The sequence below is a fragment of the Peromyscus leucopus genome, chromosome 17, assembly GCF_004664715.2.
Source record: "Peromyscus leucopus breed LL Stock chromosome 17, UCI_PerLeu_2.1, whole genome shotgun sequence".
Taxonomy (NCBI): domain Eukaryota; kingdom Metazoa; phylum Chordata; class Mammalia; order Rodentia; family Cricetidae; genus Peromyscus; species Peromyscus leucopus.
This window is the reverse complement of record NC_051077.1, coordinates 26036752-26064727: the sequence shown is the minus strand read 5'-3', so window position 1 is coordinate 26064727 and position 27976 is coordinate 26036752. Positions and strand designations below refer to the sequence as shown.

The 27976-nt window shown below is 37.1% G+C and overlaps 1 protein-coding gene across 18 annotated transcripts in view; it reads right to left on the bottom strand.

Moving 5' to 3' along the window:
- Positions 1-27976, bottom strand: part of Pcm1 (pericentriolar material 1) — a 106259-nt gene that overhangs the window by 9448 nt on the left and 68835 nt on the right. For 8 of the 18 annotated variants that reach the window (XM_028872330.2, XM_028872327.2, XM_028872331.2 and 5 more), the window contains 8 exons: positions 19183-19347; positions 13333-13505; positions 12826-12957; positions 10306-10426; positions 9317-9475; positions 8788-8927; positions 3973-4107; positions 722-919 (listed from right to left, as the gene is read on the bottom strand). In XM_028872330.2, the coding sequence (XP_028728163.1) occupies positions 722-919; positions 3973-4107; positions 8788-8927; positions 9317-9475; positions 10306-10426; positions 12826-12957; positions 13333-13505; positions 19183-19347 (1223 nt within the window). The remainder of the gene's footprint in view (positions 1-721; positions 920-3972; positions 4108-8787; positions 8928-9316; positions 9476-10305; positions 10427-12825; positions 12958-13332; positions 13506-19182; positions 19348-27976) is intronic. The other 10 variants (XM_028872329.2, XM_028872337.2, XM_028872341.2 and 7 more) reach the window with 5 other exon arrangements.

The following is a 27976-nucleotide window of genomic DNA, read 5'->3' as shown; positions in this document are numbered from 1 at the left end:
TCTCATGAGACTGCCTACCTAAAGCGGACTAAGACTTCTTTCCAGTAACCTACTATGGTGTTCTTTATGTCCCTTATGTATTTAGCAATGGTTGAAATGAATTTCTGTCTAGAATAAAACCAGGAGCACTGAGGAGAAGACTCTAAGTTAGAAAGGTTTCTCTGTCTGGGTCTTGGCCTGCTGTCCCTTCTCGTGGTCAGAGGGTAAGGAAAGGGGGTGCCCAGTAACCTTTCCAATACAGGAGAACTAACTGATCAGGATCACATGCAGTCATGAATTAACAAGGCAGAAAAAACTAGAGATGAAAAATGAGAGCCCTAGCCAACGGGCAGATGCTTGTTGGCTGGAAGTGACTTCCTTGTAACACATATTCTCAGAGACTCAATGACATTTGGCAACAGCCATCATAGGGAAGCTGTCCAGGAACCAGATCCGGGTTCTCTCCTCTTTGGAGCTCTTAGTAAGCAATACGAAAGTGAATTGGACACCTCACAATTGACAGTTAGCATCAATTCCTGTCTGCACTTTTGATCTCGCCTTGATGGTGGAATACTAAGTTTAGTATGTAGCCCATGTACTGATTTACAAATTTGACTAACTGGTTTTATGAAAAATAACTGTTCTTGTTGAGGTCAAAGGAGAGTTTATTTACTACTAATAATCAAGGACTGTATTGACAGGCTGACAACAACTTTTCTTACAAGCACAACTTGAAAGTTACCTCTTTTGCATAAGACTGTATCACTCCAGCTGCTTCCATTTTCCTTTTGCATCTCTGTTTAACAGCTATACTATTATTATCCAAGTCTTGCATGAGCTTAAAGAAAGCCAATTCATTAAACAACACTTCAGATATCTCTACAAGAAGATCTTCTCCACAGTCTTTCAGTTTTCTGCCTGCAAATTTTGCTAGTGAATCCTATTTAAAGATAAAATAAATAATTTTAAGATCATCAACTGTGCATAAAACACTACAGGTGGTTTAAAAGATTAAACTATAATAGTTGCCTAGAAAAAACCAGTATTCCTAAAATTTTATGTGTGTATGTATATATATATATATACATACACACACATATACATACACACACATATATACACACAGAGTTGTTTTTTGAGATTTTAATATACTTCTCCTTTCCTTTTCCTCCCTTCAAGCCCTCCCATATACCCCTCCTTGCTCTTTCACTCTGACTTCATTATATTGCTACCGACATTTATGTATGTATACAGAAATACATAAGCAGAACCTGCTCAGGCTGTATAACGTTACTTGTATTTATGTCCTCATCTACTCACTTAGTGTTAGCTCTTTGTACATGGTTGAGACCTCCTGGGGCTCCCCTTGTCTACATTAGCATGTGTACTGTTGTTGTCCTTGTTCCTAATACTTTCAAAGTATTGGAAAACTTAACACTAAAGCCACGGCTATATAGAGACAGATTAGTATTACTATGAAATATTCTATTACAAAGCAGGCATCTTGCTAGCCCCACTCAGAGTATACACAGGGAAGGAAAAGAATATATGGTATATACACTGTATATTCTATATATGTATAAATATAGTACTTCCTTAATATAATTCTTGGGCACAAATGAGTAAAACCAACTCCTAGTCTCACAAAAGTTCCCAGAGAGTACATGTTGGGACTATATATGTACTACTGTAAAACAAGATTAAGTACTATGTGAGGATAAATTGTCTTCCTAATCTACATGGTACCAAATTGTTAGTTTCTTCCTTTACATTAGCCAACTAGTCACTCTCACTGAAAATTTTCTACAGAATAAGTTTATAAGGAAGTATTAGTTCTACTCAAGCTGAAATAGAGCATCATCAAATGAGTAACTGTGCTATTTTATATAAAAGATTTCCCTTTTTCTTTCTTGCAAAACTATGGGCTATGCTACTTAGAGAAAAGGTAAGCTACACTGCTGTGTCACTTGACCTACTGCCCCAAAGAAAGCAACACAGAAACACTATCATACAGTCACAGAAATAGAATGTATGCAACCCCAAACTTCTCAACAGATCTCAGAAGAAAAAATCAGCAGCCAATACTTTAAGGTCTAGTTCATGATAAAAAGTGGAGATGGAGGAAAGCAGGGGGAAGGAGGAAAGAAAGGGGAAGACAGAAAAGAGTCTAGGCAATATTTAAATTAGCTTTTGTTCTTTAATAGACATGAAACTGTGAAAGAAATCAGGAAGGAAATGAAGAAAGGTAGTCAAATTTTCTTAGAAGAGCTGCACAGACATTGATTAAAATTACGAGTTTTAAATAATTTCTCTTTTAAACACATTCTAAAATAGCTATTTCTTTCTCTTGGAATAAGCTAGCTGGTTAAATTTATAAAAATTTATTATCTATAAGTTATCTTAAATGTTTTTACTACTTCAGATATTGCTGTAAGAATACATTATAATTTTTCTAGTAATATGCTAATAAATCCTATTTGTACAAAGTACAAGATCACTGATGAATTATATACCTCATAAATTATGTATTAAACAAGAGTCAGAACAATTTTGAGATTATTACTGAATTTGTGCTTTAATCTTAATACTAACAAAATGGAAAATTATAGTGAAGTAAATTAGTATCTAACCAAAGTTTTAAATTAGCTAACAGGTAAAGTGATAGTACCTCACCTAAAAATCAGTTTAACTTCTGCAAAGAAAGCAAGACAAAATTTCATAGAAAAACTTCCCATCAAGATGAAAGAAAAATGTACTATCTAATCTAGAGTAGCAATACCCATCAATGAACTGTCTCAATGTCAAAATATTCAGGTGATCACAATGGAAATGATTTTTGTTATGTGGAGTAATTAAGGAGTCTTTACTTACCTAAGAGTATCACAACCTGAGCATTACTGACATTTAGGACCAGAAAATTGTTTCAGTATAGGTTTAGCAGCATGCCTGGCCTCTACCTAATACATCTCTTTCTCCTCTTCCTTCTTATCTCTCTCCCAACTTACTTGCTATACGAAATAAAACATCTACGACACTGTCAAATGCCTCCTGGGACACACAAAATCTTCTCGAGCTGGGAACCATAGCCTTAATATAATTTAAAGCTGCAGTTTATCTGAGCGTTAGAAAGTGATTACTAGAGGCGAGGCAATGTGGAAGGGAAGGAAATAAAGGAAGTCAGGTAACAGGTACAAAACAAATAGAAGGTTCAGTGTAATTCGCTTTGCCAGAGTGGCATGCCCACAGTTCACAGCAACCCATAACCTTCACCTATGTCATGACTATCTGGGAGAGAGGAGCTTAAAGACTTCAAATAGAACCGATAAGGAGAGTGAAATGCCAGTTATTGAACACATACTAACTGTTAGAAAGAAAAGTTAACTATGCTCTAAAAACTTTCTCTAATTAGAGGCTGGTTTCTAGCTTCGAAAATTTCCCAGATTATTTAAAATTAAATCAGAGCATGCTTTCTAAGCATTTCAGTCTTGAACTATTCTTATTGGTAGAATATCAAACCAGTTTTAAAATTTTCTTATTCATGTGTATGCATGTGTATCTATGTGGGTATGCCAAGTGTGTGCAGATGCCTTAAAAAAAAACAACAAAAAACCGCAGAACAGAACAGAGTGGCAATTTCCTAAGCCCCTGGAGCTGAAGTCACAGGCAGTTGTTAGCCACCTTGACAAGGGTGCTAAGAACCAAACCCAGGTCTTCTGGAAGGGTAGCAAGTGCTCTTAACAGCTGAGCCATCTCTCCAGCCCTTTCAAACCAATAGATTATTACTGGAGTTATGACAGGCCTTTGGAGATGGCCATGGTAAATAAAAATACAGAAGGTCCTCTTACAATTTTTAACTAAGTAAAGAGGATATTAAAATGCCATCCAAAATGAGTATTAGAATGGACTCTTGAATAAGTTGTATAATATCAGAATACGTCAATAGAACCCTAACCAAATGGTATAGATGTAACATATATACAAATAAACTCTTACCTGTAATATACTTCCTAGTTGTTTATGAAAGAACTTGACAAACTCTTTGCTTTCATCATTTTGTTGGGTAAGGGTCAAAACCATACGTCTTACTGAAGTAAGAAGTTGAGAAGAACATACTTCATCCATATGCTCCTAAGAAAAATCCTAGTAGGTTAGGCCATAAACTCAACTATTATTTTTTTAAAAAAATCTATACAATTTGAAATTTCTTTCTCTTGCATAGTTTCTCATTTTCCAGAGAGACATTGGAAAGATCCCTAAGAGTGGCTAGTCTCTACAGTATACAGACTGAACAGTTTGGAAATTTTAACCCACACACCAGAAAATGACTAATAAAAGAAATTTCCTGTTCCAATACTTTTCATCACTTCCCTTCTGTACTAAGGAGAATTATGCACACCAGTCCTTCAATTTGTCTATCTTCCTGTTTATAGTTCATCATTTCAACTATGTATGTATCTATGGTGGTTTAAATAAGAATGGCTTCCAGAGACTCACATAGTTGAATCTTAGTCAGAAGGGAGTGGATCACTTTGACAGGATTAGAAGATTTAGGAAGCATGGCCTCGTTGGAGGAAGAGGATTACTGAGGACAGGGTGTTCAGGTTTCAAAAGCCCATGCCAGGCCCAATCTCTCTCTGCCTGTGGATCAGCAGGGTTCTCAACAACTCCAGCACCACACTTGCCATGCCTGCCGTCATGCTAATGGACTAATCCTCTGAAACTAAGCAAGCCCTCAATTAAATGCTTTTTCTTGTAAGAGTTGCCATGGTCTTCTAACAGTTGCGAGTAACTCCATCAGCAACAAATGCACCCATACCAAGAACTAAAAATGCCTCTAGGTATTAGATGTCTTCCTAACTTGCTTTCAATGCCAGTTAGGGCAAATGTCTTCTTAACTGCACCTTAAAAACCTTGTGAAAGAAGACCAAGTGTGGTGGTATGCTTCACTTGGGGGGTGAGGCAGGAGGACTGTTTTAAGTTCTAGGCCAACCTGGGCTACATATTAAAAACTGTCTCAAAAAACCAAAACTATACGTCAGTTATGAAATAAACCTCAGCCTGGTTAGCTTCTCAAGGTCAGTCTAAAGTAGACCTGTAACAAGTAATCCCAGGGTTCTCATTCCTTTTCTGCTATTAATTCATTAAACAGGTCCTGTCACTATTTTTCCAGGTCAAATTCCACTCTCCTACTAACAATGAGATGGCTAAACTACATGGTACCAAAGGTTGACCTAAGTACATCAAACATATAAGTAAGTTCATGTGCCAAGGCAGTTCCTTTCTGCAAGGGGCCAAAGACCAGCACGTGACTGTGGTGTTGTGTTTTCCTTAAGATAGTGTCTCACTTCATAGCTAAAGCTGACCTTTGACTCCTGATTCTCTCTTGCTTCAGTCTCCTGACTACTGGAATTACATGGTGTATACCACCATGCTTGGTCTCTAACAAGTCAACATAGACAACATATTAAAAAGTTATCTAACATTAAAATATCATCAATAAAATAAATGTCATCAACTAAAATGTCATTTTCCCAATATTGTAATCATTTAGGGAAAAATACTTAAAATGACTCTAACATCTGGAAAGATTCCTCATTCTTTCCCCTTTCTGACTTCCCTTCTTTAACACTGTATGTGTGTGTGTGTGGGGGGGGGGGGGGGCTGAGTGTCTGTATGTACATCACACTTGTTCCCAGGGTCTGACTTCCCTTCTTTAACACTGTATGTGTGTGTGTGTGTGGGGGGGGGGGGGGGCTGAGTGTCTGTATGTACATCACACTTGTTCCCAGGGTCTGACTTCCCTTCTTTAACACTGTATGTGTGTGTGTGTGGGGGGGGGGGGGCTGAGTGTCTGTATGTACATCACACTTGTTCCCAGGGTCTGACTTCCTTTAACACTGTATGTGTGTGTGTGTGGGGGGGGGGGGGGGGGGGGGTCCTGAGTGTCTGTATGTACATCACACTTGTTCCCAGGGTCTGACTTCCCTTCTTTAACACTGTATGTGTGTGTGTGTGTGGGGGGGCTGAGTGTCTGTATGTACATCACACTTGTTCCCAGGGTCTGACTTCCCTTCTTTAACACTGTATGTATGTGTGTGTGTGTGTGTGGGGGGGCTGAGTGTCTGTATGTACATCACACTTGTTCCCAGGGTCTGACTTCCCTTCTTTAACACTGTATGTATGTGTGTGTGTGTGTGTGGGGGGGGGTCCTGAGTGTGTGTATGTACATCACACTTGTTCCCAGGGTCTGACTTCCCTTCTTTAACACTGTATGTATGTATGTGTGTGTGTGTGTGGGGGGGGGGGCTGAGTGTCTGTATGTACATCACACTTGTTCCCAGGGTCTGACTTCCCTTCTTTAACACTGTATGTATGTGTGTGTGTGTGTGTGTGGGGGGGGGGGTCCTGAGTGTGTGTATATACATCACACTTGTTCCCAGGGTCTGACTTCCCTTCTTTAACACTGTATGTATGTGTGTGTGTGTGGGGGGGGGGGTCCTGAGTGTGTGTATGTACATCACACTTGTTCCCAGGGTCTGACTTCCCTTCTTTAACACTGTATGTAGGTGTGTGTGTGTGTGTGTGTGTGTGTGTGTGTGTGTGTGTGTGTGTGTAGGGTCCTGAGTGTCTGTATGTACATCACACTTGTTCCCAGGGTCTGACTTCCCTTCTTTAACACTGTATGTGTGTGTGTGTGTGTGTGTGTGGGGGGGGGTCCTGAGTGTCTGTATGTACATCACACTTGTTCCCAGGGTCTGACTTCCCTTCTTAACACTGTATGTGTGTGTGTGTGGGGGGGGGGGGGGGCTGAGTGTCTGTATGTACATCACACTTGTTCCCAGGGTCTGACTTCCCTTCTTTAACACTGTATGTATGTGTGTGTGTGTGGGGGGGCTGAGTGTCTGTATGTACATCACACTTGTTCCCAGGGTCTGACTTCCCTTCTTTAACACTGTATGATGTGTGTGTGTGTGGGGGGGGGGGTCCTGAGTGTCTGTATGTACATCACACTTGTTCCAGGGTCTGACTTCCCTTCTTTAACACTGTATGTAGTGTGTGTGTGTGTGGGGGGGGGGAGGCTGAGTGTCTGTATGTACATCACACTTGTTCCCAGGGTCTGACTTCCCTTCTTTAACACTGTATGTAGGTGTGTGTGTGTGTGTGTGTGTGTGTGTGTGTGTGTGTGTGTGTGTGTGAGGGTCCTGAGTGTCTGTATGTACATCACACTTGTTCCAGGGTCTGACTTCCCTTCTTTAACACTGTATGTGTGTGTGTGTGTGTGTGGGGGGGGGTCCTGAGTGTCTGTATGTACATCACACTTGTTCCCAGGGTCTGACTTCCCTTCTTTAACACTGATGTGTGTGTGTGTGTGTGTGGGGGGGGGGGCTGAGTGTCTGTATGTACATCACACTTGTTCCCAGGGTCTGACTTCCCTTCTTTAACACTGTATGTATGTGTGTGTGTGGGGGGGGGGGGTCCTGAGTGTGTGTATGTACATCACACTTGTTCCCAGGGTCTGACTTCCCTTCTTTAACACTGTATGTGTGTGTGTGGGTGGGGGTGGGGGGCTGAGTGTCTGTATGTACATCACACTTGTTCCCAGGGTCTGACTTCCCTTCTTTAACACTGTATGTGTGTGTGTGTGTGTGTGTGTGTGTGTGTGTGTGTGTGTGTGTGTGTAGGGAGGGTCCTGAGTGTGTGTATTACATCACACTCGTTCCTAGGGTCTGAGGCCAGAAGGTGTCAGAAAGTCCCCTGGAATTGTACTTACAGACACTTGTGAAACAACATGTGAGTGCTGGGAACCAACCTGGGTCCTCAGTAAGAGCAGCAAATTCTCTTAACCACTGAGCCAGCTCTCCAAACACAGGTGAACCCGATTAATAAAACATACTACTAGATGTACAGATGCAGATTAACCCAGAACAGCAGTGGGTATATCCTACTCTTACCAAAGACAGATCATTTTCACACACACACACACACACACACACACACACACACACACACACACACAAAAAAAAAAAAAAAAAAAGACAAATCTGAGTTAAATGGCATTATAGACCAAGTATATCTAACAGACATCCCATAACACTTTGGGCATTTTTTTTAAACCTTACTGGCCTTTTGCTTAGATATTCTGGTCTCCTATTTTTATGGTTTTTCTGTGTGTATGTATACACGTGTACATATGCAGGTGTGTAGTCGTGCTTTTTCGTGTTTTCTGTTTGTTTTGTTCTATTTTGGTTTGTTTATTTGCCTGTTTTATACAGAAAAAGAAAAGAAGGCATGGAGTTGGATTGGTAGGGAGATCTAGGAGGAGATGAGGGAGGGTAAACAATGATCAGAATACACTGTATGGAAAAACTAGTTTTTAAAAAAATTATGGGAAGAAAAATTTAAAATGAGCCTGATGGCAACACATTTTATAGTTTTCCATATCTGGGTGAAATGCAAACTATGTTTTCATTTCTCATTTTTAAAATTTCCAATTTTTGAAATTTTTACTTTAGATGAAAAGAGTGAAATTTTAAAATTCTTCTTTTAAATGAAATTATAGTATGCAATTTCAGAAAGCAATTTGTTTCTTCAACTGACCTAGAACTCACTGTGTATACCAGGTTGGCCTCAAACTCAGAGATCTGCTTGTTGAGGCCTCCTGAGTGTTAGCATGGCGTGCAACACCACACCCAGTCCTATTCCACGTGCACGTTTTTTTCTTTGCCCTGTTAATGTTAGCAGCACTATTTACAAGGAAGTATATACGGTCACTGTTAGAGTCATTACATAAGCTGGTTTACTTTTTACCTTCAAAAAGGGAATGACTTCTTTCATAATTGCTTTAATTTGGCGGTCCAGTTGTTGAGTATCAATTCTAGGACACGGGACAGCAGAAACGTCACTTACAGGCTGTGGCGAAATGTGATTCTCAGTAATGGGAGTTTCTACTTTTTAAGAAAAATGATGTATCAGCAAAAGCCAATGATATTATATACAGAGATATATACACATTCATATAATATTTTATAGAATGTTATAATAATTTTATGCTAAAATAATACAAAGGAAAAACCAAGTAGTTTTAGCAGTCCTTATAATCAAAGGAAAGCAGTAATAAAACCACTAGTATTAAAAAGGGCTTTAACTTTTCTTTTAAACACAGAGTGGCAAGTATATAGTTTAGACTAGTCCTAAATTTGTAATGTAGCCAAAACTAGACTTAAACTAAAATCCTTCTGCTACAGTCTCTTGAGTGATGGGATTATAGCTATGCCCAGCTCGCTTTAGTTTCTATATGCAACTCTGATTAAGACATCTGATCACTCTAAAAACACACCTTCTAAATTACTGACTGTGGTAGTGGCAGCAGCACCATCTTCATCCTCAACAACCCTGCAAGTACATCTCATATTTGAGTTACTTTCAGTCTCAGTCTTCATGCGTTCATATTCTCTCATTCTGGCTAATGCTTGGTCCAAGTGAATCACAGTGTTACCTGAATTTGGAACAGAAATATTCCTAGAATATGTAAAAGCAAATCTTTTCCCATACTCTCAAAAATATAAAAATCTGAACACAAGGAAGGAAAATTAGCTTTTTTCAAGACCTATTTTTATTTATGTGTATGTATATGTATGTGTCTGTGTAAGTGAATGCCACATGTGTGTGGGTAGCCCACTGAGGCCAGGAAAAGGTGTTAGTCCCCTTGGAGCTGGAGTTACAGGCAGAAGTGAGCCATCTGATGTAAGTGCTCTTAACTGCTGAAACATCTCTCGAGCCCAGAATTAGCTTTGGAAGAATTTCCATTTATTGTGCTAATGAGGCACTTCATGTACAGCATCATCAGTTATTTGTTTAATCCCTAGATTACCCTAGAAATGACAGCACTTAAGTAGCTTGCCGCAGACTGCATAACCAGTTAAGTAAAGGGATTGTTACAAAATCTGAGTTTTTACCTCAAACCATTAACTTCATATTTTTATTGAAAATGTTTGGAGAAACCATGGATTTTTCAGTAACTAAGTATATGATCTTTTTCCTTAAGGAAAAATAAAATCCCATTAAAAAAACCCAAAACTCTTATTATTCATATTTGAAGGTTTTTTTGTTTTTCCCAAGAATGTAGCCAATTCGACAAGAAGTCCTACTTCATAGCTTAGAGAGTGGATGATTTTCCCCAGGTAGAGGAATAAACAAGAGTCATGGATTTAGACTGATGGATATTTTTGTGTCCATCCTAGTTATTTCCTTATTCAACTACCCAAAGACTGCCAAGAGATCATGATGTAAAGTCATATGCAAGGCTATGAAGAAAGCTCTGCTTACCTAGATCATCTGTTGCAAAAGGTTCAAAGTTGGAAGATCCAGACATGACACTCACATTATCAGCATCATTCCGTTCACTGATTTTGTGTGTTTCTCTTTCAAAGTTCTTCTCAAAAGTTTCCTACGTTAAATAAACAAAAATCACTAAATAGTCCATCTAAAGCATTTCATAAATATTAAATCTAACACAGAAACTGGTATTTCCATAAAACCACACATCTAAAAGAGATAAGAAATTACATGAAGCCGGGCGGTGGTGGCGCACGCCTTTAATCCCAGCACTCGGGAGGCAGAGCCAGGCGGATCTCTGTGAGTTCGAGGCCAGCCTGGGCTACCAAGTGAGCTCCAGGAAAGGCACAAAGCTACACAGAGAAACCCTGTCTCAAAAAAAAAAAAAAAAAAACCAAAAAAAAAAAAAAAAAAAAAAGAAAGAAAGAAATTACATGAGTACTCTACCCAGACAAGACCACAATGTAACCCAAGTTATTAAAGAGCCATTAAAAAAATTAAAATATTAAGTAATCTTGGAGAACTTCCTTGCTAAATAAAAATAAGAAAGTCAACTCATTAAAAATTATAAATTGATAGCTAACATTTTAAATTATCTTTACATTCTCACGGACACTTTATCTCTAGAAACTTACTATATGTACTCATTGTCTTATATGTGAAGAACAACATGACATTAATAATTTTATGAAATTATATTTTATTTGGCACAATTAACATATAATAATGTACTCATTTTAGGTGTATAGTTTGATGAGTTTGGACAAATGGATAAACTTACATAATCAGCTTCTCTAAAGTAAAAGACCATTAGCTTGACATGGTAGTTTTAGTCACAGCACTTAGGAAACAGAGACAGACAGATATCTGTGAGTTCACCAGCCAGGTCTATATAGAGTTCTAGGTCAGCCAGGGCTACACAGTGAGACCCTCTCTCCAAAAAATAAGTATATATAATATGATATTATATGATATGATATATATATATATATATCATATATATAAAGACAATTTCCATCAGCCAAGGTCTTTTTTGTATCCTCTACAGTTAATCTCTATCATCTGTCACCCAGACAATTTCTGTCACTTTGTATCAGTCTTTTCCAAGTTATCTCAATGATAAAATCCAATAATCCTTACTATAATCTAGTAATTTCTTCCTCTTCCCCAAATGAATGAATAAATTCATAGACAATTGTGTCATTTTTCATTTCCTGCAAAGAGGAACATACCACTTTCACTTACTTGTAATAATTTATCAAAGTACTAAGTATTCATTTCCTAATTTATTTACCATTATAAAAATGAAAACTATGGGACTGAGTCTTTCCCAAGTTATCACAATGTCTAGTAATGAGCAAACACCAGGTTCAATGAGAGATGTTGTCTCAAAAGATAATATAGAGAGCAATATAGAGTGTCAAGGAAGACACTCCATGCCAACTTCTGGCCTCTATACACAGGTACACAAACACATATAACACACACACACATTCATATACACATTATAACATATACATATATATGTACTATATGTGTACAAGCACAACAAAATATAAACTATATAATTTTTAAACATTTTTTTTTGCAGTAGCCTAAGATTTAGAGCAGTGAAGAACAATTTTAAGTAGAAAAAGGAGGAATTGTCTTCAACATGAGTTTAAGAGTAAAAAATAAGAGAAAATCCTCAATTGTTTCTAAGCAAATTATTCTTATCTAAAAAAAGAGACAACTCGAAAAAACAAGAAAAACAAACAAACAAACAAACAAAAAAAGACAAAATATCCTTTTGGAGAAGTATCTTTAGAAAACATTATGTTAACATTATAATAATGAGAAAAACCACAACAATGTTATTCCAGCACTTTACCTATAAGTAGATGTCTGCTAACCAATTATTCTATTCCTAATCAGAGATCTCCAGGTGCTTGAGTTATTAAAAAAAAGCATTTGGTATACAAGAACCAAAATCAACATCTGAACCTATAAAGAGGCCATTCCCAAGTATCTAACATATAAAAGTAGCCTGCCATTTTCCATGTTCTTTATATTTTATTCAGACATTTGTCTAAGTAGAATACATTAAATTTTTTTCTTCATCTTTTTTTGTCCATGTTTTTCTGCGATCTGACTGCTATTTGTCCTACTCATGGTTCTGAAGAACACAACAAAGACTTATTTAAATGTCTATTAAAGAGATGTGTGGCTATTGCAGGGTGTGTTATTTTGTATTTTCGAGACAGAATTTCTCTGTGTAACAGCCTTGGCTGTCCTAGATCTCACACTGTAGACCAGGCTGGCTCTGAACTCAGAGATCTGCCTGACTCTGCCTCCTGAGTGCTGGGATTAAAGACATGTGCCACCACCGCCCAGCTACTGTAGCATTCTCTATCATTTTTTAAAAGCTAAACATCAACTATATTAGGTAAAGCCACAATCTGACAATAACTTCAACTTTTGTTTATTATATATTGAAAGTATGTTCACATTTAACATATCATATTGGCTTACATCATCAGTAGTAGCAAGGCTTTCACTTGGAGTAAGTTCTGAGTTTGATGCTACCCAAGTGCCAGAATTCACGGATTTTACATTTTCTCCTTCTTTTTCATCACTTTCAGAAATATGTCTGGATACAATATCCTAAATAAGGAAATAAAGACATTTATATACAGCGCACACACACACACACACACACACACACACACACACTTCATTCCAAATTTATGTTACAAACTTAAAAGCAGAGGCAGATAGAAGAAAAAATTAATTAAGTACTTTTCATAGATTAAATACAAGGCAAATACACACACACACACACACACACACACACACACATACATGCATGTAAAGATAACCTAAAACATACTGAAGCTACATAAGAAATTTAAAATAAAATGCTGCAAAAAGCCAAAAATAAATCTAAACACATAGAGAGCAAGGATGTGCTCCACTTAAGAAAGCAACCATATATAAACATGGAGTAAGCTGATAGAATAATAATGAGGTACCAGATACCTGCAATGCATATAAAGCCCTCTGTCTCAAGTAGTCTGTATTAAGTAGCTGCAGCTCATGGAAAAGTTCAATAAGAAAATGTGGACGAGACTCATTTTGAGAAATTAATGTAGCTACTTCAGAATAAATAGTATCCCGTAAAGCTTCAAACATGGAAAAATCACTTCCAGTTTCTGGAAGATAAAAAAAAAAAAAAAAAAAATCAAGAAAATAACAACAATATAATACCTTTCTAATACCTCTTATTAATCTATATAATTTTCTAAGCTATAACTGAACACAATTCTATTTTAGGGCTTTTAAAGAAATAATCTTAAAACATCAAGATAAATAGTATGTATTAAAATTTTTAAATTCAAGAATAGCAATATCTGATGCCACACAGCATCATATTAACTAAAACTTAATATTAATCTCAATTTTAAAAAATTGACCAGGTGTGGTAAAGCCTACCCAGCAGTGTGGAACATAAGGGCTAAAAGTTAAAGCTAGCAGCTTGGGCTACATAGCCAAAAACTGGTCTGAAAACTAAGCCAAACCCACATTAAAAACAAAACCTGGAAAACTATATGTACTTCATGGGACTAATGACTGAAATCTATAAGCACTGAATGCAATAAGTTAAATTAAAACAATTTTGGTAATATGAACTTCATAATTAAAAAGAAAATCCATTTATTAATGCTGAAAAAAATGCTGCGGCTTAATAATGCACAATTATGCCATAACTGGTTAATTTCACTACAATGTCATATTTACACAACTGGTTCAAATCAGAGCAGAAGGTGCCCAAGTATAGTTGCCAGTTTTACAGACACTCTACATCACTATATTATTTATCTAAAATACTGCCACATAAACTGTTGACAACACTTTTAAAGTCATACTCTTCTTGTGGGGGTGTGTAGTGATGGAAACCAGTCCCACGGCCTCACACATGCTACCTTGAATCATATGCTTAGCCCTAGACTTTTTTCAGGGTACAAACAGGAAATGTGTTCTCTCTAGAAAAAGAAACAAAGACAAAAGCAGCCCACACCCAAATTCAGTGATCTTTCTGGAACACTGGTAGAACTGCAAGTATCTAGCTACTATGGTGGTGTTTTATTTGTACTGAAATGTGATTTTAATTGTATGTTAATAAATAAAGTTGCCCGGGGGTCAGAGCTATTAGAGCCATAGCAAGAGCGTGGCGGTGGTGGTGCATGCCTTCAATCCCAGCACTTGGTAGACAGAGCTAGGTAGATCTCTGTGTAAGGATACAGCCAGCATTGGAGATACACGCCTTTAATCTCAATCCCAACCATAGAAGACCTGGAAGTCTCCATAGACAGGCAGTGACGAGGCAGTCATGTGTTTGGGTTTACAAGCAATGAGAAGGCAGAACAGAAAGACTATATAAAGACAAACACACAGGAAGTAGCGCTCTTTCTGAGAGGTCTCTTGGCTTAAGAGGCTAGCTGCAGGGTAAGGCTCTTAGCTCTGATCTCTTGGCTTTCTTCTTTGCATTGGTTCTGTGTTTCTTATTTAATAAGACAGTTGGTTACATCTACATTTGGCATCCAACGTGAGGCACAAGCCCACGACCCTGAGATTAAGAGTCTCATGCTCTACCGACTGAGCTAGCTGGTAGAACATTTTTTCAAATAATGATTCTAAGAAAAAGATAAAAAAAAGTTGAGTGTTTCAATGAATGTCGTTTATTTGAAAAGCATAAAAAGAAAATGAAGATGTAATCATTTCTGCAGAATAGGGATAAGATAATGCAGCAGTAATGTATGCTGATTAAAAAACAAACAAACAAACAAACAAAAAAAACCTCTGCACTAATTAGCTAAGTTACATGACCAGGTATTAAATCCCACAAACATAAAAGACATGCAACCTATCCTATCATTCCTTAAGACCACTATGCATTTTAAAAGGTGATATATTAAGGTTCTCTTAATAGTTTCAAAACATCCATATGTGATATATTAAAATAAAAGTAACATTAACTAAGTAGGAATGAAAACCAAGAAATCTCTACTTCAAGGAAGAAAAATCCAGACTAGGAGGTACTATTTGTTATATAAACTTTCAATCCATATACAGCATGTTAATTATAGTTTAATTTTTAAAATGTTTCTTTCAAAGCTCTAAAAAAGTAGTGTATTTATGGCTTAATAGTTTGATATGATAAAATTATTATTCTGTAATAAAATTACTCCTAATTAATTACAACCTTCAACTCTTTTTTAAAATACAATTAGAAGGTTTAAATTTCATGTCAGTCTTTCCTCCTAAACTAAAATTAATCCTAGAAACCTCCCTAATCTCTGCCAACCTAATCCTGATTCTACTGCTGTAGGTCTGGGTCCTTGTTTCACTTGACATTTTGGTGACGAACCGGGCCTTTAACAGCTCAGTCAACACTCTCGCCATTGTTTAACTTTCTTTAGAGACTCCTAAGGATTCAAATAGGACTTTACTTTCCATTCACATACTGCTGCAAAAGGAACGAAAATGTTTTTATAACTATAAATCATATGAATCATAGGAAATAAAAAAATCCCTCTCACTACTGCTGTAGTAGGAGGTAAAATATTTTTGTAATTCTAATTCATATAAGACTGTATCTAATACAAATATGTATTTTGGAATCAAAGTAGCATTTTGGAATATTTCTAAATTTCTATGATCTTTATTTATTATAGTCTATGCCAATCATTGGTTTTTATTTAATTTTTTTCAAATATTGACTGATAGTGAAAAATAAATAGCTATGGTATAAAAACACCTGTATCTACTTACAAAAAAATTTAATGCTTTTCACTATTTCAGATATATGAAACAAATAACTTTCAAACAATACTACAAAAACAGTTTCTATTACTTTTACAGATGTGTTAGCTAGGTTTCATGTTAACAAAACAAGAAAGGCAGGCAGTTTTGCCAACAGCAAATTATAAATGAAAGACTTTAGAATATGAGTATTTTATGTTTCTACGTTCAGAAACATAGATATATTAAGTTAAATCCAAAAAAGAAAAGAAATTCCAGGGTTAGAAAAATGGCTCAACAGTTAAGAGTACTAGCTGTTTTTCCAGGACCCAGAGCCCACACGGTGGCGAAGAACTGTCTGTAGCTCTAGCCCTGGGCATCCAACTCAGATATACATGTAGGCAAAGCACCAACATACATAAAACTAAAAAACAAGTTGGGTCTGGTAGCACATGTTTTTAATGCCAGCACTCAGGAAGCAGAGGCAGGTAGTTCTCAAGTTCAAGGTCAGCCTGGTCTACACAGAAAGCTCCAGAAGAGCCAAGGCTCTGTGACTCACAAAAAATTCAGGCTAACATAAGGATTTTAGCTTCAGTAAATAAAAAAAAGGTAAAAAACATGGACACCAGAACTAAGCAGACTGTTACCTGGTGCTTCATCACATGCACTTCTGTTAGATTTGCTAGACTGCTCTAGCATTTTAGCATGTGCTGTAGGAAAGGATAGACACAGGTTGAACATAAAATATGTACATGTTGTAAAGACATAAAGCGCTTATAATAAGTGAATGAGAAAAATCAATTAATTAAAAATGTTTGCCTATAGTGACATGCTATTTCAAGGAATAGTTTATGCTATATTTGGAAACATTCTCATTAGATGGGCTAGAGAGATGACTCAGTGGTTAAGAGGACCCATGTTCGATTCTCCACTCATGTGGCAGTTCACAACCACCTACAACTACAGTCTCAGAGGCACTAGTCAGGCACGTGGTACATAAACACACAAGCAACAAAACTATTTTATTTAAAAAATATATATACTTTTAAAATTTAAAATGGAATGTAATCTCATTAAAGAAACTCTGCTATAAAGTTGCTGTGACTAATGATGAGAGTCACGGTGAAGCACTGTCTTTGAGGTTGGTTTTTTTTTTTTTTTTGAGGAGAGGGAGTATAAAAACACCCTGACACTCCTATAATTCCCGTGGGAGAAGAGGAAAGCATAATCCAATAATAGCAATAAGTGCTGCACTCTAATTAGCATGTTATAGGCCAAGTTACAACAAGCATCAATAAACAATGTAGAGAATATTAGGGTCACGGAAGTGAAAAACATGTCTTTTAGAATATTAATGAGTAGCATATTTAGTATATTTTTATACTCAAAACTATTTAATTCACCAAAATTCAATAATTTTTTGAGACAGGTTATTACTATGTGGCCCTGGCTAGTAGACAATTCGGTATGTGGACAAAACTGGCCTCCACCTTACACAGATATGCCTGTTTCGGCCCTCTGAGCACTGGAATTAACAGCATGTGCCACCATGCCTGAATTCATTTTTTTTTTTTTTTTAAATCTGACAACAATACGGTCTGGAAAACTAACTTTCTGTGGAAATAATAATACTAATTTTTTCTAGTACAATAGAATTACTATTTTTCCAAAAAAAATCCTGTACTTTATAGTTAAAAAGTTCAGTGCTACTAACTCCTAGCAATATAAGCTTGAGAAAGCCATTTCAAAATACAAGCAAATGTGAAGTTTCTAACTACAAAACTAACAACTATCTACTATATCCATTTCAGAAGCTATAAATGAGTTTATAGATCACAAAACCACTGCAAATGTTTTGATATATTTTCTTCTATCCTTATTTTCCTTTACATTTTTATTCATACATAGCTAGAATCAGACTGTTCAGCCAACACAACCTTCAATTTTTTTTCTCACTTCTGCTCCCTTAGGGTGAATTCCAAAGAACATATACTAAGTTAAGGGCACCGTTTGGCAAAGTTTACAAGAAAGTACAATTTCATATTGCCAGCCTTTTAACAGTACTGAAAAACAGAAGCAAAACAATGGCATTATGAGGCTCAAATGACCTGGTCAAAAATTCTATGAAACAAACAAACAAACAAAAATGTAAGTAGTAAGTATGATACAAATGGTAGCTGAGATCATTTTCACCAAAGGAGACAAATGAGATTATAAATCTATATTTACCGACTCTCTCTATGTATCTGAGATGTACCTATTCTTTGTAAATCAGTAAAATATTGGTGCTGACTTAAAATGGTGATAGTCATGACTCTATTCAATGAACACTTACGGAGAGTGTACCACCTATCATGTATTATACCAAATTTAGTGTAAAAATATAAAAGTAGTTGTTTGCCACCAAAGCACTCAAAAGGATGACACAAACATCTAAAATAATTTAATACTATATTCTGTGACTCAGATAATAGAAAAGGTTTATACAGGCAAGAATGGAAATGAAAGTGAAAAGTGGCCAACCTTAGACTCAGAAACAATTTCGAGATTCCATAAATAAAATTTTATTTAAGAATGAAAGGAGCTTAAAGGGGTGAGGGAGGGAGGCAAAAAGGGGATGGATGTGATATGGAAAAGATAACATGGCAGCCACGGGAATGCTCTAATTCAGTATCACTAAAAGAAAAGAGTTTAAGGCAGAGGATCGTGAGAAAGGAACCAATTCCTTGATGGCCACATTTGTTATATTAAGGGACGCACACTTTAGTACAAGCATGATATAGCAAATGTTTTAAGAAAGGAAGTAATGAGATTTCAAATCAAATCCTATTTAGATAAGATTTTCAGAATTTCGATTAGGAATTCCATATTAATATCAATTACTTATTTTAAAATAATTTTTAATGTGTCAGATCATTAAAGAGATCACAGCAACAAAAAAATATTTCTAGTTTACATTTTTCTATGATTAAAATCTTTCACAAGACAGAAATCTGTGAAAGCCTATTACTAAAACTTGCTTTAGTGTAGCTTTTCAAATTTAAGATGAATTCCTTGGATTAAAATAAACAAAAAAGAGGAACATACCTGAAGATATTTCTGCAGACCTACTATATTTTATTATTTTTTCCAGCTGTTCATGATTCTTTCTGCTGAATAATTTTGCTTGAACAGGCTCTTCAGTCTGGGCTGAATGTCTGTTCCTACTTTTGCAAGGTTCACATGTGCTAGACACACTGGCACTTTCATACCCTCGGGTAAAAAAAGTGACAGCTGTTACCAGATGCAACTAACGTGACTGAAAGGGAAACTGATTTCCACAGTAAAATAGTACAAGTAACACTAAATTTAGAGCGCTATAACGGCCTGGCATAAACAGAATAGAAAATAATGTCTTTGAATACCTTCAGAATAAACTTTAGAAGGAAGAATTACAAGAATCAATTCCAACAGTTCATTTATCTTCTGATAGTCATTAGAACACCATGACTAAAAGTACAGTTAAGAGAAATCACAGAAGATCTGAATTCTCTTCCAGATTCCAAGCTAACACGTTTTCAATTTTATGAAATACAAAACAGAAACACTCTACTACATTTTCTTCCTAAGGTTTTTAAACTTCATATTCATTGTTATATGGACAGATTTCATTCTATATGGATAGATGGTTATATCTATCCTCTTCCCACTGAATTAAAATCAATTATATTGATCAATACATTAACCCTCCTATTTCACTGTATCTTATTTTTGACATTGTTTTAGTTTCTATTCCAAGTCCTTTTTATTCTTTTGGTCACAGAAGTTATACAGTATGTTTAATGATTTGGTAAGCAAGCCCCACTTAGCTTCTTTTCTTGACTACTCTTAGGTATTTATCCTTCCATATATGCTGGAGCCTTTTTGTTGTTCAGTTTCAAAAATAACCCAAGGCAAAAAAAAAAAAAAAGACTAAAATTAAATGCACTTAATTTGAAGAAGACTTACATTTAATTTTATATTTTTTTTAAATCTCAGAAGTAGCTATGTTTTTATACTTAATCTTTTTTTATATTATCCAAAATATACAACTTTTTATAAGCCTACTACTTTTCTTGTTAGCAAAGAAAAGTGTGTGCCCACTTATTCAGTTCCGAGGTACTTCAACAGTTTACTTTGTTAACATTAGTTATTTACCAAAACAAAACAAAACAAACAAACAAACAAACAAAAAACCCTAATAGAAACAAGTATTCTCTTTACTAATAGTTATTCCAATTATTTCTGGTCCTAAGATAAACTAAACAGGCTGGTAATGCAGAAGGGTCCCTCTTTAGTTTCCCATTCTGACAGAAGTGTCTGTGAAGTGTTTCCATTCTACAATGCAATAGGCACTGAAGAATGGCTTTGTTGTCCTTAACTCGCTTTCTTTTGTTTCACTAGGAATGACTTCAAATCTAACCTACACTATGAATATGACTTTTTTCCTTTTAATACAGATTTTCTGGAAACAAATCATGAGAATGTTTCTGAAATTATACAGTCAACTGTCTAATATCCTTTTGATATATTAGCAGTTGCTAAATTTTTTCTTTTGATACATATAGTCTTGAACTTGTAGCAAACTTCCTGCATCAGCCACTTTACCTTTGAATTATACACTGAGATTGGTTTGTGTATGTGTTTGTGAGTATACCTCATAGCTGAGTAGTAGGGGGCACGCCTTTTATCTCAGCACCTGGGAGGCAGAGGCAGGCAGATCTCTAAGGTAGAGGCCAGCCTTGTCTACATATTGAGCTCCAGGAATACACACAGAAACACACATAGAAACAAAGAACAAAGGACAAAAAAGTGTCTCTGTTTCTCTTCTCTCCCCTCCCCTCCTTGTCTTGTCTCTTTTGGGCTCTTTGTGACACCATCTGGCCTGGCACTCACTCTGTAGTTCAGATGCTCATCAGATTCACAGCAATCTTCATGACTCAGCCTCCACGGTATTGGGGTTGCAGGTGTATGCGGCCATGCCTACCTAGGGTACTGTCTTCTTACCTTTCCTTACACAAAGTTAATCTGTTATGAGTCATATGTTGTTTCCATGGTTTGCTTCAGACAAGATAAGCCTGCTCTCTTAGCTGAACACAGGATTCTTACATTACAGTCCCAGCCCACTGTAACTTGCACCCCTTGTTTGTTTGCTTGCTTTGTTTTAATAAATTGGACATAGAACTAAACAGCTTTAAAAAAGCAAGTCCTTCTTGGCCTCCCAAATGCTAGGATTACAGGGATTTGCCTCTACAGTATATTTGGATTATGTATTGTTCATCTTTCTTTTATCGAATGTGAGACTGCTTGATGCCAGTTAGGCTCCTTTTTGCATATAACTTATTCTTTTCTCCGGGAACATAGATTTTTACTCATCTTTGATATTCAGGAATTTGATCACCCTGTATATCGATGTATGTGCGATGTCCCCCATTCCTTCCTGGATGGACAAAAGCTGGCTGTTCTGAACTGTACTACTCTCAAATCCTTTACCACTTCATTATATGTTTAAATATTGCTTCTTGCTTTTTTACTTTATGACTCACAGCACTTTAGATAAAGATTTTCTCTTAATCTTCTAAAATAAGCCCTTCCAATTGATTTTTATCACCTACTAATTTTGGTCTATATAAAGACAGAATTCTTTTTTTTCTTTGATTCAAAATTGGTAATTTGCTTTAATAAACAATATTAAAATTAATAAAACCATTTCTCTAGTTATAAAGAATTTACATATTATAATTCAATCTGCTTATATGCCCTTCTTTTGTTCAACGGTATAGTTCCTTCAAATAATTCTTTTGCTAGATTTTGCTTGTTCTGGTAGTCTGCCTCTATGAACTCTCTCTGGTTGCTAGTTTTCTCTTTATATGCACTGTTATATTCACTGGCCCAACTACAAATTTTACCACCCTAAGGCTGCACACAAATGCTGGGTTGCTTTAATGGTGACATTCTAAGAGTATAGAGCAGACACCATTTTTCTTCTGGTCAAGCCACATTCTAGCTAGCAATACGAAAACATGGAAGTATTTTCTCTACTCTCAGCTGCAAAAGCTAATGCTTACTTATGTGTAAGGGTAGAAACGATCACCACATATCTGTTCATTAGTATCTTTGCCTATTAGTATCTCCGGGAGATCACTACTCCGCAGACCAGAAGGGCCAAGGAGAGGCTGCATGCATCTTTTCTACCATAGCTTTAAGACTAGACTTTGATTTTACCCTTGTCATTCTAGACAAGTGAGAGAAGAACCTTTACTGCTATGTCCCCTAGATCAGAACAGCTGCTCTGATGATATCAAGTAAGTTCCCCCAAGTATTGTGCTGCCTCTGTGATATCTTCTGTGGTTTCAAACCTCTTCTATTTTTAAGAACATAATTTAGGTTAGGATTTCTTTACTGTTTTTTCAGGATGAAGCCTAGTCACTATTATCCATTCTGAATGAAACTTACCGGGAAGAGTTCTCTTAAAGGCTAGTTTATTACTGTTAGTTACATAAAACAAGTCCATTAATAAAGGGAATGTCTACCAAAAGTACTGTGGAAAACGGTATGAGTACCATACATATGGTTGTTTGATTAACACAAATTGCTCTGAAGAAAAATAGGTATGTTAACCTAACAAGATTTACATAAATGGAATTAAACTTTTGACTCTATTACTGAATCACATGAGAAGTATTAAATGAATTCTAATTGAAATTAAATATAGATTATGGATACATACAAAATTCTCTTTGTGTACTTTACAAAGGGAAACATGCAGTCAATCTGCCCCCTCAGAGAGAGAGAGAGAGAGAGAGAGAGAGAGAGAGAGAGAGAGAGAGACCCTATTATTGAGATGCTACAAAGAGGGACATGCTGGTTGGTTTTTATCCACTTGACACAAATCTAGACATATCTGTAAATAGGGATTCTTAACTGAAAAAAACTGTACCCATAAGATTGACTTATAGCAAAATCTGGGAGGTACTGCTGATTGATTTGGGAGGGCCCAGCCCACTATGGGTGGTGCCAACACTGAGCAGGTGTTCTTGGTTGCAGTAAGAAAACAGACTGAGGGGCTGGAGAGATAGCTTAGTGGTTAAGAGCACTGGTTGCTCTTCTAGAGGTCCTGAGTTCAATTCCCAGCATCTACATGGTGGCTCACAACCATCTGTAATGAGATCTGGTGCCCTCTTCTGACCTGCAGGCAGAACACTGTATACATAATAAATAAATCAAAAGAAATGCTTTTAAAAAAGAAAGAAAGAAAGAAAACAGACTAAGCAGGCCAGTAAGCGAAGTTCCTCCTAAGCCGCTGCATCAGTTCCTGCCTGATTCCTTTTGCTGATAGGCTTGATGTAGAAGTGTAAGCTGAAATAAACCTTCCCTTCTCAAGTTGCTTTTGGTCATGGTATTTTATCACAGCAATAAAAACTCTAAGATAGAGGGAAAATAGCTGTCTATCATAAGTAGATAAGATTTCCTTTACTAAAGACACTATACATTTTGGATGCTGGACATAGCAAAATTAAGCTGGAACTGACCTGGAAACTTCCTCCCTTCTGGCTTCTATAGAGCTTAAAGATGCTATGCAGGCTAGTCGGGGGAGGAAAGCAATCCATCAGCAGCCCCACCTAGTGGTGGACCCTGCATGCTGCAATACCTATCTGAAGTCACTGGTAAAATAGTGGCAATGTGTTATGAGGTAACTGATCTCTGACTGGACTTGAGGCCTGCTCCACAGGAGGGAATTCACACCTGGTACTGTAAACCTATTTCAAAAAGTCCGCAACTAGAAGATTATAGACCCTACATGGGGATCTACTACCAATGTTTTGCTAAAAAACATGTTCTCAAACTCTTCTAAATATTACACTCATTGCCATAGAATTATGCTGCTCTAAACTTTAATCAGTTAAGTTTTTTTTTTTTTGCAGTGGGCATAGGTTAATGTGGAGGCTCATAATTAGTCAAAGTTCTATGAAAATAACTGTTAAGTGCTCAGCATTAATGGGACATCTGTTAGTCTCCCAAGCAGGGCCAAGGATATATTGTAGAAGAGGAGGCAGAGAGACTATAGGAGCCAGAGACTAGGAAGGACCACTGTGGCTTGCTGTCTTTTGGACATGACAGTTTCATTTATTAACTCAGAACAGCTATAGCTACCTGCATATGTTGCACATAAGATCAAGCCAGTCAACCATCCTCCATGGGATAGGGATTCATGAGGCTCCACTTTCGCTGAGGAGCTATAGACAGTTGGTGGGTGCTGGGAGAGGGGGAGGAACTTTTCTTGGAGTAGGGAGTGGTCACTGGTAGGTTGCTCACACTCCAGTGGTCGGCTCCACACCTATGTTAATTAACACAGCCCGTAACTGTATTCACTGAGTGTTGAGTGTGGTGGTTTGGATGAGTGTCCCCCATAGTCTCAGACATTTGGTACTTGAGCCCCAGCTGATGGCACTGTGTGGTGTGAGTTTAGAAACTGTGGCACTGGTGGAAAAGTTATGTCACTGAAGGCAGGCTCTTGAGAGTTTAAAGATTCACACCATTTCGAGTTCATGCTCTCTGTTTCCTGCTTGTAGTTCAAGACAGAAAATAAGCTCTTAGCTTCTTCCTCAAGCTGCTATGGCTACTGCTTTCTCACCACAATGGATTCTCATCCCTCTGGAAGCTTGAGCCCAAGGAAACCCTTCTATAAGTTGCTTTAAGTCATGGTGTTTTAGCACAGAAATAGAAAAATGACCAATAAATACAGTGAGCTGTTTTAAAAAAGAAGAGGCTGGAGAGATGGCTCAGTGGTTAAGAGCACGGGCTACTCTTCCAGAGGACCCGGGTTCAATTCCCAGCACCTACATGGCATCTCATAACTGCCTGTAACTCCAGTTTCAGGGGATCTGATACCTTCATACAGACATACATTCAGGCAAAACATGAATGCATGTGAAATAAAAATCAATAATTAAAAAAAAAAAGAGGACATGAAGGAAGAAGGATGTGTTTGGGGAAAGAGTAGGAGAGGGGAGTTGGTGTTGGGGTCCAAGAATAAGTAATATTCTTTAAAAGAGTGGAGGACTAGAGAGATGGCTCAGTGTTTAAGAACATTTGTTGCTCTTCCAGAGGACCTGGGTTTGTTCCCAGCAGTGACACAGTGACGACATATAATCATCCATAATTCCACTTCCAGGGAATCCAATGGCCTCTTCTGACCTCCAATGGCACCAGCCATGTAGTGCCCACACAAACATGCAGGTAAAACACTCATATATGTAAATTAAAACAATCTAAGAAAATTTTTTAAAGAGGGAGGGACCAGAGAGGTGGCTCAGCCTAAAGGCACTTGCTATGTTAGCCTGGGAAACAGAATTTGATCCTGGAGAACATATAAAGGTGAAATGAAAGAATCAACTACATGGAGTTGTCTCTTCACCTTCACACATATGCTACAGGGCATCTACCTGGGGACTTTGACCCTATAGTATCTGTCTGTCTGTCTGTCTGTCTGTCTCTCTCTCTCTACACACACACACACACACACACACACACACACAAACACACAAAGAAGAGAAAATAATAATAATAATATATATTATAATAAATAATTTTAAAATAATATTTACAAAGGGAGGAAAAAGACCCAAATTAAAATGATTAAAGACAAGAGCTAGGTTTCTTTTTATTTTTTATATTATATTTTAAATTTTATTTATTATGTATATGTTTAGCTGTGTCAGCATGTAGAGGTCAAAGGACAACTTTGGAAAATCTGTTCATTCTTCCACAATGGGGATCTCAGAGATGGAACCTAGGTCACTAGGCTGGGTGGCAAGCATCTTTACATGATGAGCCATCCTTCCTACCCAAGATCTGGATTTCTAAGTTAAGGTACTAATGTGTGACTAACGAGGTATCTCTAGGGCATTTGGGTTTTGTTTTGTTATTGAGATAGTATCTCACAAGGTGCCCAAGCTGGCCTCAAACTTGCAATCCTCCAGACTTGGCCTCTCAAATAACTTCAATTACAATGTGAGCAAGCAGGTCAAGTTCGTTCAAGGGGAACAGCAGAATTAGTAAAGGTTAATACTCCATATTAACACTGGCCAGGTGAGACAGTACTGTGAAAGCATGATGGACACACAACACCCTGAGGCTCTCATCTCTCATGTCTGTCCACAACTCTCTCATATCTGGTTGTTGGACTCCGCCCGACTGGAGCAGCTACATGAACAGCAGCACTTCTACTTATGCCTTCAGTGTCAGGAAAGGCATCAGCCATGGCATTCTGAAGGCCGTGCATACATCCAAACAGCCACTCAAGGAAGAGCGGACCTACTCTTTATCAGCTTCCTGGAACACGGGGCTGCTATGTGGCCCATTCTCACTTACTATCTATCCTCTCTCTCTGGAAGGCTGACTAGAAAAAAAAAAACATGCATGCTTACACCCTCGCAGCTTCTAATGAAACAGGAGAACTTTCTGACTCACTTCTGCAGGACACCAGTGGACTATAAAATGGCTAAAGATGAAACTGTCTCCTGGATCATTTTGTTTCAGTGTTGCTCTGGAGTCTTGGTACAGTATATACTGATTTCTTTAGTACAGGCTGGCTCCAAAAGTCTGTATATTTCTAATGAGCTTATAAATGTCAATGTTCCTTATCAATGGCTTATATTCTAAAAAGCAAGAGTGTAGTTGAACAATTTGATTCTGCCATATGTAAATCAATTTTAGTGCTATCTTGTTTGATTCTGCTGTGAAATGGGGCCTTAACGATGGCAGTGAATGCCAGCTGAACAAATGTGAATATTATTTGGGCAGATATTTTTAAAATTACACATGAAGGAAGACAGTACAAAGATCAGAATAACAATTTTTGCCCTAACATAAAAAAGCTGAACCATATATATGGCAAAACAGAATGGCCATAATCAGCATTACTAATGACAACAAATACTGGTACAGATGCTGTGACAGGGGAACTCTTACATACTGTTGGTGGGCATGTAAACTTGGGCAGCAATGCTGGGAATCATTTGGGAAGTTTTTCAAAACAAAACAAAACAAAACCTAGAAATAGCCATATGATCCAGTTATCTGACTCTTAGGCTTATCCTCAACAGACTACATCCTATTACAGAGACAGCTGCATTTTAAAGTTCCCTACCACTCTCTCCACAATAGTTAGGAAGTAGAATCACCTGTATGTCTATCAACTCACAAATGGATAAGAACACATTACAGTATTACTCAGCAGTAAAGAAAGATGTAATCATGATTGCAGATTAAATGCAAAGAATTAGAAAAAGAATTAAGAGTGCAGTAACTTAGGTGGAGAAAACAAATGTTGCATGTTCTCTCTTATATGCAAATTTTAGCTTCAAATCATTTGTCCCATGTGTGTTTAACTTGGAGCACAAGAGGAAGCCAGAAGGGGCATTTTTCGGTTGGAGTTGGGAAGGGACACTACTGGGAGTAGAAAGGCTTGGGGAGCATGGGTAAAACCAAGGGGCTGTAAGGAAGGCCAATCCAAAGGAAGGGGTATGGGAAGACCTGTTAAAGTCTACTACCTCAAAACCCATTTGTAAAATATAATTGGAGTTATAGCAGAATACACGTGCTATGAAAGAAGAAAAGGGTACAGTGGGGCAGGTGGGGCAAAGGACTAAGCAAGAATGGAGGTGGGGACGAGTAGAAGAGGAGATATAGATTGTGAATTAGCCAAAATGAAGGAAACCATGTTAGTAAGCTAATTTCAAAAACAAAAAGAAATGTCTGCATGGAATTACCCTGCACTGGTGGACAATGTAGCTCCCAGAGGACATGAATTATTATATGAAAATTGCAATGTAAGTCAGGAGATACCTCCCTACAATTT